The sequence below is a fragment of the Erinaceus europaeus genome, chromosome 9 (genome assembly GCF_950295315.1).
Source record: "Erinaceus europaeus chromosome 9, mEriEur2.1, whole genome shotgun sequence".
Taxonomy (NCBI): domain Eukaryota; kingdom Metazoa; phylum Chordata; class Mammalia; order Eulipotyphla; family Erinaceidae; genus Erinaceus; species Erinaceus europaeus.
In genome coordinates, this window is record NC_080170.1 from 20,515,017 (window position 1) to 20,533,007 (window position 17,991).

The 17,991-nt window shown below is 45.4% G+C and overlaps 1 protein-coding gene across 1 annotated transcript in view; it reads right to left on the reverse strand.

Annotated features, from left to right (window-relative positions):
* The window catches only part of ATP1B3 (ATPase Na+/K+ transporting subunit beta 3), a 29,977-nt gene extending 12,223 nt beyond the window's left edge, over nucleotides 1-17,754 (reverse strand). The window contains exons 1-3 of the mRNA XM_007529933.3: nucleotides 17,428-17,754; nucleotides 3,428-3,556; nucleotides 985-1,092 (exon numbers count right to left, since the gene is read on the reverse strand). Coding sequence (XP_007529995.1) covers nucleotides 985-1,092; nucleotides 3,428-3,556; nucleotides 17,428-17,536 — 346 coding nt within the window. The 5' untranslated portion in view covers nucleotides 17,537-17,754. The remainder of the gene's footprint in view (nucleotides 1-984; nucleotides 1,093-3,427; nucleotides 3,557-17,427) is intronic.
* Between the last annotated feature and the right edge of the window lie 237 nt (nucleotides 17,755-17,991).

Sequence of the window (17,991 nt, forward strand, 5' to 3'; positions counted from 1 at the left end):
CTTGAACCGTGAACACTGTAATGTGTGTGCTTAACCAGGTACACCACCACCTGGCTCCTTCATGTATATTTTCATGTAGCTACTTATAAGTAGGAACCACAAAAATAAGGCAAGAGACAACAAACTGGATTCAACTGAAAATAAATAAAGAGATGAAAACAAAGCCTTGAGTCAAGAGAGCTGGGCAGTAAAAGCTCTTAACAGTAACCGATACCTAGTCCAGCAGGAGGGGAAGAGCTTCAAGTTTGTTTTTTTAATTGGATAGAGACAAGGGAGAAACTGAGGCAGGGAAGGGGAGATCGGACTGAGCCCCAGGACCACGTGAGAAGTGCTACGGAAATGGAGGAAGCTTCACTGTTAGTGTCTCCACTCTCTCATCACAGTGAAAAAAAGTCACCTGCGCGGTCCCACTTCTACATACACAAACAAAATGGCACTTTCTCTGAACTCTCTCATGTCCTCCAGAGCAGAGAGGAGGCTGGTGAGATAGCTCGCCTGGGAAGGCACCTGCTTTGCAATGTGCACGACCCAGGTTTGAGCCGCGCGGTCACATGGGAGTACGAGGGCACTGGGGGAAGTCTCGGTGTCATGATGTCTCTCCATCTGTCTCTACCCCGAAAAGTCTGTCCAGAAGAGAAAGGAAAACCAAATCAACTCCCCATTAAGTTTAAGTCAGGATAGGCTCATGGCTAGTTACAAAATCAACTTGCAAACTCTCTGTTGACAATGTTTAAAAGAAAAAGGCAAGATAATAACAATGATGCTTCTAAAATAATTTGTTACTAGCTTCTAAAATAACAGAAATCTTTTACCATTATTTTACTCAAAAAGAAAAGGCACTGAGTTGGGGAGAGAGGGTAATGAGTAAGCAAAAAGATTCTCATGCCTGAGGCAACAAAGGGCCTAAATTCAATCCTTAGCAGGGCTATAAGCCAGTGCTGAGCAGTGCTGATAAAATCAAATAATAAAACCAAAGGTACTTACGTTCTAGAAATTTCTTAAGATCTTTAATGTACCCATCGTATGAACTTGAATCAGAGATACTAAATGAATATTCCAATGCAGAAACTGGCTTTGGGTAAACCATAAGTCCTATAAAGAGGGGGAGAAAGGGGAGGGGGATTAACTTCAGCAAATTTCCTTCTACCCTACCCTCCTCCCATCCATGAAAGGCAGAGCTCAGTAGAATATGAGGAAAACTGTTCAGTTATGTTGGTGTTAACAACTTCCCACTTCTGATTATGAAGTATGAGTATCTAAAATGAGATTCCTAATTTTCAAAATCATAGTCAACACTGCCAACCTGAAACCTCCCTATAATCTGTAATATATTTTATTTACTTTTTCAAAAGTATTTATTTATTCCCTCGTTGCCCTTGTTGTTTTATTGTTATAGTTATTATTGTTGTCGTCACTGATATCATTGTTGGATAGGACAGAGAGAAATAAAGAGAGGAGGGGAAGACAGAGGGGAGGAAAGATAGACACCTGCAGACCTGCTTCACCACCTGTGAAGTGACTCCCCTGCAGGTGGGGAGCCGGGGGTTCAAACAGGTATCTTTACACCAGTCCTTGCGCTTTGCGCCACATGTGCTTAATCTGCTGCGCTACCGCTCCACTCCCAATAGAATTTTAATTGTTCTATTCCTTACTAGTAAGAGCCAAGTTTTATTTTGTACCTACTACATTCATTTCTCAAGCAATTATTTTAAAATTTTGTCAATTTTCCACTAATAGGGGAAAAAAAAATCTAGAAGACCAGAGTCCAAGCATATTTATCACTCAAATTACAATTATGTGGGAACACTCACAAAGATAACTATTTCATGAAAGATTTCTTATGTTTAACTCTATAGCTAAATATTCATAAAGAACACACTGCTTTAGAATTTGTATGTGTGATCTCAGATAGCATAAAGGTTATGTAAAAAACCTTTCACCCAGAGACACCAAAGGTCCCAGGTTCAATCCACAGCACCACCACAAGTCAGAGCTCAGCAGTACTCTGGTAAACAAAAACATCAAAAAATCTGAATGTGGTTTCTGAATACCAACTTTGGTATAATAACTAATGATGATGGCTTGGGAATTAATAACCACCATGTGTAAAATACACTGCATGAGTTTATTATAATATAAGCACGTTTATCTATAAGAAATGTAAGTAGGGTGGTCCAGGAGGTGGGGCAGTGGATAAAACGTTGGTCTCTCAAGAATGAGATGCTGAGTTCAATCCCCAGCAGCACATGTACCTGAGAGATGTCTGGTTCTTCTCTCTCCTATTCCTCTGGCATACTGGTTAGCACTCTGAATCCAACTCTAATATAACTTCTTGTTCAAAAAGCACAATTAGATTATTAATTCAGCTGTGCAGAGGGTTTTAAACACCACCATTTCTTTTTTCATATTTTGATTTATTTTTAATGAGAAAGACCAGGGCACTGCCCAGTTCTGGCTTATGGTAGTGCTGGGGGTTAAACCCACAACCTAGGAGCCTTATATATCATTTATGACCCCAGAACTCAGCTCTGGTTTCTAGTAGTGTGTGCATGGGTGGGGTGGGGGGGGTTTGAACCTAGGGCTCTTGAGCCTCAAGTCATGAAAGTCTTTTGCATAACCATTATACTCTCTCAGCAACTTAATCTTGACTTTTTATGTTTTAATTTTTTAAACATTTACTTATTCCCTTTTGTTGCCCTTGTTTTATTGTAGTTATTACTGTTGTTGTTGATGTCATCATTGTTGGATAGGACACAGAGAAATGGAGAGAGGAGGGGAAGACAGAGAGGGGGAGAGAAAGACAGACAGACCTGCTTCACCACCTGTGAAGTGACTCCCCTGCAGGTGGGGAGCCAGGGGTCCAACTGGGATCCTTATGCTGCTTCTTGCACTTAGTGCTTTTTTTTTTTTTTAACTGGTCTCTAGTGTTCAAAGTTGCTGGTATTTGTAAATTTTAATAGCAGCAGTTAACACTACGCTGCAAATAAAAAGGTAATCAAAGCAGCTTGCACACAATTGTATAATCACCCAATTTTTTAATTTTCCCTTTTGTTGCCCTTGTTGTTGTAGTTATTATTGTTACTGATGTAGTCATTGTTGGATAGGACAGAGAGAAATGGAGAGAGGAGGGGAAGAGAAAGACACCTGCAGACCTGCTTCACCGCTTGCACTTCATTCCATGTGCACTTAACCCACTGCGCTACCACCCGACTCCCCTAATCACCCAACTTTTAGAAAAACTTAATTCCAAAGGAAAAATTTTCAATGATCACCGAACCCTTCTGTCAGCTATATACTGAGGTGTCTGAAAAGACAGAATTTTTCTATGCAAAAATGTGTCACAGCTTTTCTGACACCTCAATATAACAAAATTGTGAAGGGTGTTAACACAGGCGTGCAAAAAGCATGACTATCGAAACATAATTACCTGGGCTAGGAATCTGGTCGCGGTATTTTGGAACCTCATCATTTAGAGTCTGAAGCATAGCCCACATTGTGAATGTGAAGAGTGCAGCCAGGAACACGTAAAAGACTAGGTAGAAGAGCAAGATCAAACCTGTGGAGAAAAGAAAGCTGAGGAATCTGCAGACACAAATCCAGTTGTGTGTGGGTGTGCGTGTGCATGTGCGCGCTTATGGCTCTGGGCTTAAAAACCAAACTAATCCTTAGGCTAAGAGTCCAAGCTTCGCCATGCACACAGCCAAGCTGTCTTCATATCCAGAACGGTACGAATTTCCCAAGCAGTGAGGACTTCAGCAGGCAGCACCCTTCCTCTCCTGTGATACTTTCAGGCACAAACTGCTTCTACAGATCCTGCTCTAGCTGAAAGTCAAGAGCACTGAGTTGGCAGCATATCAAGCGGAGTGTTTCCTCTCATGGGCACGTGTTTATGGGTAAATACCCAATATGAACACATTCCTCCAAGTGGCAAACCGAAGGAAAAAAAAAAAGATAGTACACCAACTCACTTTTCACGATGATTTGTATAAATTTAAGTTTAAATACCAAACTGACTAAAGAATAGGCAGGAAATGTGCAGAAGTCAAATCATGAGCAAAGTATTCAATACATGAGACCCGCCACCTCTATAGCAGAGCACATGGCAGATGCCAATGTCAACGTCCACTGGAACAGGTCTGTCTGTCCCTCGGTGGTTTGTTCTGAAAACAATTCAATTGAGTTTTTCTCAAATGTCTATATTCAGAGTTCTAACACCAAAAGGTGGTCACCATCATATCATGTGTTAGTATATACTACTAAGGCCACAATTATTTAAATGTTTATAGAACTGTGCATAGAAAGCTAAATTTCCAGAGAGGAATAGTAAAGAACATTAAATTCCCCAGAACAGAATTAGCAACAGCTTTATTTTTCAGTTTTAATCTTACTGTTTACTTGACTGTACCCAGCGCAGAGAGCAGGGCTCTAAGTCTGAAATCTGACATAGGTTTTAAAGACCCTTCTCCTTGTGTTAAGAGCACCAGGCTTTTATGTCTGAGGTACCAGGTTCAAACCTTGGCACCACCACAAGACACAGTGAGTGGCTCTGGCCTTCCCCCTCCTTGCCTCGTTATGAAAATAAATGTCTTAGAAAATGATAGACATTCTTTTGATTCTTGAAAGACTCCATGACACCAAAACTGATAGTACCAAAAGCTAGGCCACCCTGACATAACTGTGAGCCAGGTAACCACTCCCCACCCCTTTAAGGTCAAGGAGAAATCTCTGAAGTTAGACTTGCACCCCTCCCATTCCCATCACCCTGATTACCAGAAGGCCAAAATAGGAAGTGAGAGGACAGAAGGAAGAAAGGACAGCATGACACCTTCAGACAGCATCACCTTTCTACCACATACTGTAGATCCTGTTGCAGAAAGAGAAAAGACAGACCAATCTCAAAGAAGTGTTAAATTAAGTAGAAGGACAGATGGACGGGACGGACACACGGGGACACACACACACACACAAACACACACAAACACCAGCAGGCTAGTTTAGAAATCTATCAATAGGTGCCTGTAGGAACTGATGAGTGAATATTCAGCAGCACTGACAAATCCACAAATATAATGAGTGTGGCTGAAGCTGCTATAATGAGTGTGGCTGAGGCTGCTAAGCAGTATGTGGACTGATGCACCAGATATGAAACTGGAGAAGTCTGAAATGTATTCAGAATTTAACTACTGGGCTGGAGAGACGGCATAATGATTATTATTCAAATGACTTTCACCTCAGAGGCTGGCAGGGGGAGGGGCAACTATTTAGCAGTGTTTTAATGTTATACCATTTCCAAAATCTGATTTTAAACTTCTAGGAAAAATAATGTAAATGAAATGCATAAGATACTTATAAAGCAAGTAAAATATGCCAGGCATGAACAAGCTGTCTGCAAAAACTGCTTTCTAAAAAACTATTACTATATAATGATAAAGTATTAAACCTATAGAAAGTTCTGACATGCAAATTAAATCATACCAATTTAATACTATGTACAGTGGCCAGTAAGTCAACTCTGAATATGCAGAGCATAGAAAAACAATGAATGATTTATTTTTTTTTTTTTTACCCCTGAAGCTTTCCCTCCAAAAAACCAGTAAGTAAAAGCTAAGACACAACTGACATGTAAGAAGTGTTACTCTAGGTCAAAGTGAAAGAGAACAAGCCTTGGTGCTGGGAACAAACTTGCAGGGACCGTGTAGAAAGTGGGGTCCCTTGTGCTTGCATGTCCTGAATGCTACTGGCCACACCATCGCTCGGGTCTTTTGTTAATCTTCTGGCAAGATCTGAACCTGATATTTGAAATCAATCTTACTTATAAGTATTATACATGAAAGGTTACTCAAAGGGCAGCAAACACCAACTGAACCTTGTATCTACTGTTAAGGAGGAAATTATATATATATATATATTGGGCTGGGGAGACAGCATAATGGTTATGCAAAAGACTCATGCCTGAGGCTCTCAGGTCCTAGGTTCAGTCCCCAGCACCACTATAAACTAGAGCTGAGCAGTGCTCTGGCCTTTTTTTCCTATACCTCTCTCAATAAAATAAAGATCATGCGGTCCAGGAGATATAGCACAGTGGATAAAGCATTGGACTCTTAAGCATGGGGTCCTCTGAGTTGAATCCCTGGCAGCACATGTACCAGAGTGATGTTTGGTTCTTTCTCCCTCTACTCCTATCTTTCTCATTAATAAATAAATAAAATATTTAAAAAATAAAATAAAGATCAACTGAAAAATAAATGAACCATATATATCAAACTAAAAAACAAAAGTGGTAACTTGTTCCTCTTAAAATTGGGATAAATCAGCAATTTGGTAATGGACGCTGTTTGCTGGCAGACTTGACACACTGACCCGGACCACGCCGTGGGGCCCCTAGGACAGCAGTTGTGCTGCAGGTGCTGTGTCTGCTTCCGTGCTATTAATTCAGCCAACATTCCACCTTACAAACCTGCCATAGCCCTGGAGGTTGCTCTTCAGGTAGCAACTCAGACATGCATGCAGGAGACCCCCAATCAACCCCTGCTCCTCTCTAGTTAATAAGAAAACAAGCCCCAGGGGTTGGGCGGTAGCACGGTGGGTTAAGCGCACGTGGCACAAAGCACAAGGACCAGAGGAAGGATTCTGGTTCGAGCCCCCGGCTCCCCACCTGCAGGGAAGTCGCTTCACAGGCGGTGAAGCAGGTCTGCAGGTGTCTATCTTTCTCTCCTCCTCTCTCCATTTCTCTGTCCTATCCAAAAACAATGACATCAGTAGCAACAATAATAATAACCACAACAACAATTTAAAAAAGAAAGAAAGAAAAAGAAACTAGCCCAATGTTCAAATCCTTGTCCTCTGGTTTTGGGAGGAGTGGCGGTGGGACAGGAGCAGCCACAGGTGGTGTAGAAGAGAGGCCCTATGCACAGACTATGCTGGCGGCAGCTTTGGCTCAAAGCCCTGCCTGTCCACCTTGCTGATGGGATCTCCTCCTATCTGAAAGCAGGTCTAACAGTATCTGAGTACTGATATTACAGAACAGAAGCCCAACCCACAGCTCTCAGGGGGAAACAGCAAACTAGAAACATATTTTGGAGTTGTACAACAACTGAGCCTTTCAGGCCAAACTTAGCAGCAGTGCTTATCCCAAACAGTTGTGGTTTACTCCCCAAGATTCAACAGATCAGGTTTGATTATGTGAGCACTATACAAGAAACCAAGCAGTAAGAAATCTGGCTGGGGCCCACCTTATGCCATCCCGAAAAGAAAGAACTGGCCCTGTCCAGCCACTCTCTTCAGCCCAACTAGGTATCCAACAATTCAGCTGACATCAGCCACTGGGAGGAGCACAGACACTGACTAGCCCAGCATCAGTTTTCCCCAAGAAGTGCTCACTGGAGCAGCTCTCAACTGGCTGCCTAGCTAGGAGGTCCCTGTGACCCTTCAGATCTGATAACTGTGCTGGAGTAAGTCACACAACTCAAGAAAGCACTACCTGAGGACTATGGTTTATTAAACAGAACACATGAAGGGTGGTGTGGTCTAGGAAGTGTTTCTCTGCCTTCTCTCTGGAGTCAGGGCTCGGCATGACCCCAGCACAATGGGTTTTGTTTACTTGTTTTTTTAATCTAACCTATTAGTTCAAGTAAGCTTCAATGCGCAGTGTTCACATGTGCTTCATTAAGCTGCACCACCTCTCAGGTTGATGTATATTGTTCAATTATTTAAAGGGACTTTTTATTAAGGGTAGTTCACATTCCACCCACTCCTGCGTGGACGCTAGATCACGTGGTGACTTTTTGGCTATAGCCTTCTGAGTGAGGCCAGACTGTCTTCCAGAGCAGTCGCACCATGCACGTTCCCACAAGCAGGGATTTTAATTTCTCCCCATCCTTAACATTTCTTATCATCTTTTTTTTTAATTGCCTTCAGGGTTATCACTGGGGCACTACAGATCCACTGCTCCTGAAGGCTCTATTTTCCCATTTTGTTGCCTTTGTTGTGGTTACTGCTATTGTTGGACTTATTGTCTTTTAACCAGAGCATTGCTTACCCCTGGCTAGTGGGGTGCTGGGGACTGAGCCTGGAGGACCGGGAGCCTCGAGCATGAAAGTCATTTGCATAGCAATTATCCTACCTCCCCAGCCTTCTCATTGTCTTTAAATACATACATAACCTGAGGGTTTTTTTAAAAAACAAACAAACAAAAAAAAAAAACCTCTATTGGATAGAGAAAGCCAGAGGTCAAGAGGGAAGATGGAGAAAGACACCCTGCTTCACCACTCTCAAAGCTTTCCCCCTGCAGCTGGGGACCGGAGGTTCGAACCTGGGTCCTTGTGCACTGTAACATGTGCACTCAACCAGGTGCACCACCACCCGGCCCCCTGGAGCCTGGGACTTCAGAGCAGGCCAGCAGGTCTTTCTGCATAGCCATCATGCTGTCTCCACAGCCCAGTCTTTTGACAGAGTCGTTCTAGTGAAGAGGTACATTGCTGACCTAGTTTCCTTCTCCCCTGTGGTTAATGTTGGAAAGCATCTTTTCTTGACTCATTTTAAATAAGTTCTTTCTTTTTTTTTTTTTTTTTTTTTTTTAATTTGAGGGGGTTAATGCTCTTTACAGTGCAATCACTGGCATGTGCATACAATTTCATTATGTAATAGCCCACCTCCCCCAGTTTGCTTACTCTCCATTCCCTCCTCCCTCTCCAAAGTCCTTTGCTTTGGTGCAATACATTGAAGTTACTTCTTTAATAAAAAGACTAAGAACTACCAAATAACCTGCTAAGATGAGCTCACAAGTAAGAAACATACAGACCACAAGCACCTCTCCATGTGGTACCTGCCTAATCTGACCTGCTCTCCTTGGAGCCCCAAGCTGCCTTTATAATAAAGACTCCCATTATCTAAAAAAAGTATCAGTGCCACGGGAGGTGTCACAGTGCCTACAGAGTTTAACTCTCCAACGTGAGTTCGATCCCCAGTAGCACATATACCAGAGTGCTGCTCTGGTTCCCTAACTGATAAGATACGTAAATAGAGGGGCTGGGTGGTGGCACACCTAGTTGAGCGCACGTTACAATGTGCAAGGACCCGGGTTCAAGCCCACAGTCCCCAATTGCAAGGGGAAAGCTTTGTGAGTGGTGAAGCAGGGCTGCAGGTATCTGTCTCTCCTTCCCTATCTTCCCATTCCTCTCAATTTCTGGTTGTCTCTATCCAATAAATAAATAATGAAAAAAAATTTAAAATACATAGAGAAATAACGCAAGCTGTTTACTAGCATCATAACAGGTGCCAGAATGATGCTTTGAGGGCCAGGTGGTGGCGTACCTGGTTGAGTGCACAGTATAACGTGCAAAGACTGGGGTTCGAGCCCCCAATCCCCACCTGCAAGGGGAAAGCTTCACGAGTGGTGAGGTAGTATTGCAGTTGTCTCTCTGCCTCTCTCATTTACAGCCCCCCTCAATTTCTGGCTGTTTCTATCCAATAAATAAATAAATACAATTAAAAAAAAGAGGATGCTCTGGTTCTTTCTTATTAAAATAAATCTTAAGCCAACAAAGCAGAATTAACTAAAAACAGCAAACAAGCAGCGAGCACACCAACAGATGAACTGAGAAATTGTGGTATGTCCACACAATGGGATACTATTCAGGAACTATTTTCCACAGTGACTATGCTGGATGAAAAGAGTCCTCCCCTGAGGGTATACACTGCATGACTCCATCTATTTTAGATTTCTGAAAATACACGCCAAGATAAAGTGTCAAAAAAGCAGGTCCATGCTTGCCTGGGAGGAGGTAGTATTTACATATAAATACTTTGGGTATATAAATAAAATATAAATATAAATACTTTGGATCACAAAGGAGCAAGCTAAATCGGGGGGGGGGGCTGAAGAATAAGGTGATCATTGATGAGAGTAACAGTACCCTAAGCTTATAAATACTTATGTATAAGCGTGTGTCAGAAATCAAAACGTAGGCTTGAAAAATAGCTCACCTGGTCAGTGTGAAGCCAAGTTCAAGCCAAGCCCCCATTACAGTGAAAGAAGCTTAGGTGCTATAAGTTTCTCTCTTACTCTTGGAAAGTCAGCCTTCTCCTGAGCGGAGAAGCCCACTTACCCTCTTTGAAAATGTACACATTTAATGAAAAAGAAAGGAGATAAGGGCTATTAGTCTAGCATATGTGGTGCCAGGGAGGAAACTCCACCTCGCTCACACAGCAAATCCTTTATGTCAACTACACCTCCACAAAGTTCTCAAAAGTCCAGGGAACTATACGATCAAGTCGAAGTATCCTACAACACTGATGGTTAATTACCCTAGTGGAAATGAAAACACAAACACGTGGACAAAAATTCCTGGGTAATCACCTAAAAGTAGAACTGCTTGACCACAGGGATGATGTGTATTTTCATTTGTAAGAAAGTCTTTACCCAGAGATGACATAGTAGTTGACACAAGAATGACACAATTTCTGTACTGTAAAAATTTAAGGAAAAAAAAAAAATCCAAACGAGGTTGTTACAGAGCAACATGCAGAACTAGAATCTTAAGTATCACTGATACTCAGCCATGGTTCTCCTTTTTCCTAGGCCTATCACAAAGGCTGGTGAAACAGGAAAGAATTTATGAAGCAGACAGTGAAGGGCAGAAGGGAGAACATTTCAGACCTCTGGGCCTCGGAACACACCATCTGGTCGTGGCATGTGACCATGGGCAACAGGTGGAAGATGAGGCAGGTTATAAGGATGGGCACTTCATTCAAGTCTTCTGTAATAAGCCTGAGCGCCCAGCTGAGTGGCACTAGCTTAAGCTCTGAGAGCATGGCAGACCAAACAAGATCAAAGCTATAGCCTTAGAAAGACTGACTGGCTTAGGTCACAGTGATTCCAACTGATATTCTGTATCTTTCTGGGGATACATCAAGAGTTTAGATGTCAAGGGAAAAAATAAATAAATAAATAAATAAATAAATAAATAAATAAGAAAAAAAAAAGAGTTTAGATGTTCTTCGTTTCTCCAGTCAACACCACACTTTTGTGGGAGGTTCCATAAGGGTCCCTAAGGGTTCTACTGCCACTATGTCAGAGCTGAGTAGTGCTCTGGTCTCTCTCACATGAAATTAACAAAATTTTTTTAGTAGGGACCCGGATGGTGGTGCACCCAGTTGAGCACAAGTCACTACCATGTACAAAGACCCAGGTTCTACCCCCAACCTCTACCTGGGGGGGTCGGGGTGAGAGACAGAGCTTCATGAGCAGTGAAACAGGGCTGCAGGTATCTCTCTGTCTTCCCCTCCCTCTCAATTTCTCTGTCCTATCAAAAAATAACTAAAAATATTTTTAGCAGCAATTATATGAAACAGCACTGGATCCTGAAAAGTGGGGGGGGGGGGGCTGGTGGAAACGCCAAGGGCTATGAAGGGGGAGGAAAGAGAATGAGCATCCAGGGAGCCCTCTCCCCCAAGATACTCACATTTGGGTCAGAGGGTATGAGAAATAAATGCCTGAATTAATTGTAACGGTGGTTATGAAACATTCAAAGCATCTTATGGATGTAAACCTGGCATGATTGGGCTGGGCATAGAGTCCAAATGACAGGATAGGAACACTTGCAAAACACTGCAAATAGGTGCAAATATTCCAACTGTTTTTGTGAGACTGCCTGGAAAAATGAAATCAACAGCTCAAAGAGTGGACATTTAGGGAGGGAAAAGATAAGAAAGACCAGACAGGAAAAAATCAGGAAAGGAATGGTTTAAGAAGTGTAGACGCTGCATCAAAGCAAAGCATTCTGGGGAAGGAAGGGGAGGGAGTTGCAGAAGTTTGGGGCCCTAGTGCGTCATGAAATTGTGCCCATGTATCAATGACTGCACTATATAGAACTAACTCCCTCAAGACGAAGGAAAAAGTGTGGAAGGGGCACCAGGTGGTGGCACACTCAGTAAAACACACCTGTGACAAGGCACAAGGAGCCAGGTTCAAGCTCCCACCGGTCCCCACCTGCATGGGGGGAAGGGAAAGGGGGTGACCTCATAAGCAGTGAAGCAGAGCTGCTCTTTCCCTCTATCTCTCCCTCGCTTCTCAGTTTCTGTCACTACCCAGTAAATAAAATGTTTTTTAAGTGTGGAAGGATCAGGGAAGTAACTTAATGGTTATGCCGGAGGCTCTGAAGTCCCTGGTTCAATCCCCTGCACCACCATAAGCCAGAACTGAGCAAGACAGAAAGACTGATTTAAAAAAAAAAGTGTAGAGCCTAAGCATATATTATAAAGGTCATATTGCCAAGGGTTCTGACAGAAAACACCAAAAGAAAAGCACCATGGCTTGGACAAGGGTCAGTTCCAAAGTCAAATCTTGCCATGCCCATCAGCAAAATATGAAGTGTAAGTCACCTAAGAACTAGCCCATAAATGATTCAGTTGCAAAGTTTAGACAGATAAGAAAGGTTGTTAAGATAAACCATTTTTTCTCAGGAACGATAGTAATGACATCTTGTGGGAAGAGGAGGACACTAACCTATTAAAAAGGAAAAACCCTTTGAGATTCTCTTAAGAATAGCAAAGCATGAAACAAGAGTCTGCATCTTGGAGCTTCAGCAGATGGACAAGCGTGGTATGTCACAAACTCAGCCGAGTCTCCTGATGAGAAAAAGGAAGATTGTGAACACGGGGCTTCCCTAAAAATCCACCATGCTGTGACAGAACAACTCCTAACACTGGGCACCCAAACTAGAGGCACGAAAGACAATGGTACAGAGAGACTGGTGGCAGCAGGAACATTTCCTAACACTCTTCATTCCGTCATCTTTTATTACATTCTTACTAAGTGTCAAGCAATGGGACTGAGGTTAGGAAATGAAAGATGAGAAGGCTCAGACTCTAGTGAAAAAGCAGAACACTATATAAAGCCATCTGACTGCTGGGACAGAAGATGGTATTCGGTGTTTGGTAGCCAGGCCAACTTGAAGGCAGGCCCAGAACGGGTGAGAGAATGAACCGTGCGGGACAGGAGAGATGATGACAGGAGGAAAATCAAAGCAGAGACATTACAAAGTGTGCAAACATGCAGCTCAACAGCGGCTAGGGTCGACAGAGGCTTTGATGAAGAGGTTCCTGTGAAGAAAAATGCAAACTCAAGAGTCTCAACAGAGACAGCAGCTTTAGCTACCAGAACAGGTACAGGTTCTGACAAGCTCTGTAGAGGTGATAAATTATTACTGCTAAAATAATTTTCTTTTATGAAAGAAGACAGATGAAGAGATCAGAACACTACTCTGGCGTGACATCCGGTGATCAAGCCTGCATGGAATCTGCCTGCTGAACTGCTTCCCCAGTAGCAAGAGAGGAGTTTTAAAGTCTAGTTTAACATAACTCATTCTATCGATACATTGTCAAAAAGCTATTTAAAAAAAAAATTAATGTGGTCCAGGAGGTGGTGCAGTGGATAAAGCATTGGATTCTCAACCATGAGTTCCCAAGATCAATCCCCGGCAGCACATGTGCCAGAGTGATGTCTGGTTCTTTTTCCTCCTATCTTTCTCATTAATACATTCTTTTAAAAAAAAAAAAAGTTAAATTACTTTTGGAGTTTGCTCTTTAATAAGAGTAAAGCACCTACTTCCAGAATCACAATCCTATGCAGACAACACAGCCCTCCACCAGCCCAGGCAAAGCCTACTGTGTCCCTCTAGGTGACAGCTCTGTGCTGCCAACATGGCCACTCACCGTGGGCCTTCACTTAACAGCCTACACAGGGGAACGGCCACGCTCTACCATCTTCCCAATGGTGCACAGTTTGGGGAAGTCTTCCTAACATGTCACACTCTGCAAGATTAAAACAAAAACAAAAACTTTACAAAAATACAGGAAACCGGGAAGACTGAACACACTTGCCTTCTCTCCGACAGATACCAAAAGTTGAAGCCTCATCTCCTGTCTCGTTCTCACAATGTTAACAAGCAGTTACTGTCAGATAACCAAAGATAAGCAACTCCAGAGACGTCCTCAGGCAGATGTCATTAAATGACATCATATCATGCTACAATTAAAAAAAAAAAAGCCTACCTTTGGAGGGGGCTAAAGGTCTAATAAGTATCTGTTCAGGGGCGATAGTATAATGCTTATGGAAGATTTTCATGCTGAGGTTCCTAGCCCCAGGTTCAATCCCATGCACTACCGTGTCAGAGCTGGGCATTGCTCTGGTAAAAATAATAATAATTGTGGTCTAGGAGGTGGCGCAGTAGATAAAGCATTGGACTCTCAAATGTGAGGTCCCGAGTTCGATCCCCAGCAGCCTATGTACCAGACTGATGTTTAGTTCTTTCCTTCTCTCTCCTACCCCTCTCATTAATAAGTAAAATAGAAAATAATAATTAAGATAATAAATAAATGTATGTCCAAGTATCCTATCCCTGAGCTTTGACAATCAGATCAGAGGGGTTTTCATCTATGAAATGAAGACACTGGACGAGATTAATAACTTTCAATTTTTGGGGGCTGTGTACCACAGAAGGGTGCATTTTACATGGAACTTGTATACATAAAGTACAGAAAAGCTCCATGAAAAACTCTTCAGAATAATCTCACTAGGTCATGTAAACTGCTTTTGTTATTCTACTACTTTTGGTTTCAAGGGTGGGAGACTAGCTTGCTATTACATTCCCTCTAGTTGTATTAAGTGCGTGTAGGGTGATTATTTGCATCATCAGCCACAAGGTGGAGGAAGCTTTGGTGCTTTTTCCCTCTCTCTGAAAATAAAATCAACCCAAAGCAATGAAACCTTGTTATGCAAAATACCTGCATTCCTGAGAATCCAAGGCCCCAGGTTCAATCCCCAGTACCACCATAAGCCAGAGCTGAGCAGTGCTCTGATAAAAATAAATAAAATAATAATAATAATAAAATACACAAACAGGGAGGTGTCTAGCTGAAAGGGCAGGGCATGTGTATTGCTATGTGCACAGCCCAGGTTGCACATGGGAGGTGCCATGGTGGGGGGATTAGGGACTGGCAAGCACCTCTGATGTCAGGAGTCTCTGCACAATGTGAAAGCTGTCTACGGGGCTGGCAAAGTAGCTTACCTGGACAGTCAGTGTGCCTGCTTCACCAGGGCAGTGACCCAGGTTCAGGTGCAAGCCTGGCCCCCACTGCAGCGGAAGAAGCTTCAGTGTTGTGGTGACCCTGAAACATGTGCACACAACCCCCCCCCCCCCCCCCAGCCTTTCTATCTGAAAACTGAATCTGGAATGGTGAGGACACAAAAAATAGTCGTCCCTTCCTCCAGGCAGAACTCCAGGCTCTGGCGAATGAGGGTTTCACAGCCACCAGAAATAACCACCCCACATTTACCTGGAGGAAGGCCCTCATGTTTTAAAAGGATCATGTACAATTTTCACCTGCATATGCCACTGTTACTTCATTTCATATGAGCTAAGAGAGAAGCCGGAGCCCCACCCCTGTCAGAGATCTAGTGAGGAGACTCAGGCAGGCAAGTCCCCAGCTCTGGGAGTTAAACTACTTCCCCATCCCTGGCATTTACTCCTACATTCACAATTTTATACCAAAATTTATGACTCTCTGATAAAAGGAATACTTCTCCATTTTGAAAAACAGATCTCACCTAATCCCTTTAAAAACTAATCCCAATGTCCCTTGTACCATTTCTACTGCCACTATCTTGCTCTAAGTCTGATAATTCTGGCACTGGTGATTTCAATGCATTTAACCATAGAATCTCTGCCCCACCACTGAATAATGTGAAAGTCAGATAAGGTATCTCAGTAAGAAGCATCATCAAAAACAAGTGCAGGTGTCACTGGAAAAAGAGAAGGCACCCGGGAAAGGTGGCAAAAAGTCAGAAATGTCTCCAGAAATGACACTCTTCACCTCCTGCCACTCAGCTCTGGATGAGAAGTGAAGGCCATTTCCCCATCCCACGGGTGGGTTCCCCAAAGATATTTCCACGAAAACCTCAGGCGATTCCCACAGCCAGGAAGGGTATCTGGGAAGGAGCAACACAACCTCTGGCTGGGGATGAAAGGCTGATCGGGCACTCTCTCTTCTTGGCTCGGCAGATATGTAATTTTGCACAAAGCAAAAAAAAAAAAAAGAAAAGAAAGGAAGAAAGAAAGAAAAACCACCTCTCGGGATCTCATTCATCTGGTCTTAAAAGGGGGAACCGGACTAAACAAAACAGACAAAATAAACAAACAAAACCCTAACCCCAATGCTGCTTTCAAGTCCCCCCCCTACCCAGGCCGGGGAGCTGGTCTCCTTTGCAAAGTGCTCAGCTAGGGGCCGGGTGGCGGTGCGCCTGGTTGAGCGCCTGGTTGAGCGCATATGTTACAACGACAAGGACCCAGGTTCGAGCCCCTTAGTCCCCACCTGCAGAGGAAAAGCTTTGCGAGTGGTGAAGCAGGGCTGCAGGTGTCTACCACCCCCACACCTCTTTCCCTCTCAATTTCTGGCCGTCTGGACTGTATCCAATAAATTAAAAAAAAAAAAAAAGAGAGAGAGAGAGAGAGAGGAGTGCTCAACTCCAGAAATGCATCCCTTGGGGCTCGTGAAAATGCAATTGGCAAGATAATGTTTTGTTTTGTTTTTGAAAGTTACAGTTGGGCGGAGGGAGGGGGATAGATAGCATAATGGTTATACAAAGAGACTCTCCAGTCTGAGGCTGCCAAGTCCCGGGTTCAATCCCCCGCTCCCCCCCCATAAACCAGAGTTGAGCAGGGTTCTGGGCTAAGTCACTGTTAACAGGTACCCCCCTCCAAAAGAAAAAAAAAAAAGGAAAGGAAAAAAAATAGGGGGACAGAAAATGGGTGCACTTCAAAGGAAAAGGCCTGGGCGCTCATCCCGACACCAAGATGGTCTGTGGAAAGCACCCCCCTCCATGCACCACCCCCCAAAAGCTGGCCCCGCCGGCGGCAGCGGCCCCGGGAGGTCGGTGCGCCTGTCCGCGAGCACAAAGAGGAGCCCGAGCAGGGGGGCAGGTCCCCGCGCCGCGCCGCGCCGCGCCCCGCACACCCACCGGCCCCCCACGCCGCCCGGCCGCGAGGACGAGTCACGGGGCGGCCGGCTGGAAATTTCCGCTGCTCTGCGGGCGGGGCGGGCGGGCCGCTTCCCGGACGGCGGGCGGCACAAAGGAGGGAGGCCGGCCGGCAGGGAGGCAGGGAGGCCGGCGCGAGCCCCGCAAGGAGGGAGGCCCCGACCCCCGCCGCCCCGGGCCGCGGCTTCCGGCGCCGCTCGGCCAGCACGTGCGCCCGGCGGGGGCGACCGGCTCGGCTCCGCTCGCTGCGGCGCGGCCCGGTGGGAGGCTCCCCGCGAGCGCCGCCCGCCCGGCCCCGCAATGAATGGGGCCCCGCCCGCCCGGCCGCCCTCGCGGGGACCACCGCCGGCCCCACCCCGCACCCCCTCGCCCCGACCAACGGCCGCGCTCACCCCAGCTCTTGGCGGTGCGCCCCAGGAACTCCCCGGTGGTCGGGTTGTACACGAAGAGCTTCCACTCGGCCAGGCTCTGCTGGAAGGACTTCTTCTCCTTCTTCGTCATGGCGGGGCCGGGGCGGGGGCGGCCGGGCGGAGGCGGCGGCGGCAGGCGCGGAGGCGCGTCCCAGGTCTAGCGGCGCGGCCCGGCTGAGGCTGGAGGCTGGGGGCCCAGAACTGCTCCACAAGGCGAGACTCTCTCTCGACTGAGCCGCGCCGAGCCGGGCGGCCGCTCGGGCCGCGCAGCCTGACGTCGCCGGCGCCGCAGCCAATCCCCGCGCCGCTTGGCCCGCGCTGCCGCCGCCGCCGCCTCTGTGCCCGCCTCCCGCCCGGCGCGCTAGCTGCCGGAGGCGGTCTGGAGCCCCGCCCCTCAGACCCCGCCCACTTCCATAGGCCCCGCCCCTCTGCCCAGCGGTGCTAGGGGCGCTGGGGGCTGCCTGGGAGCGGACAGCTCACCTGGGCTGCTCGCTTGTATAAAGCTGACTATCTCGAGCCAAGATAGGGGGAGCGAGGCGGGGGTTC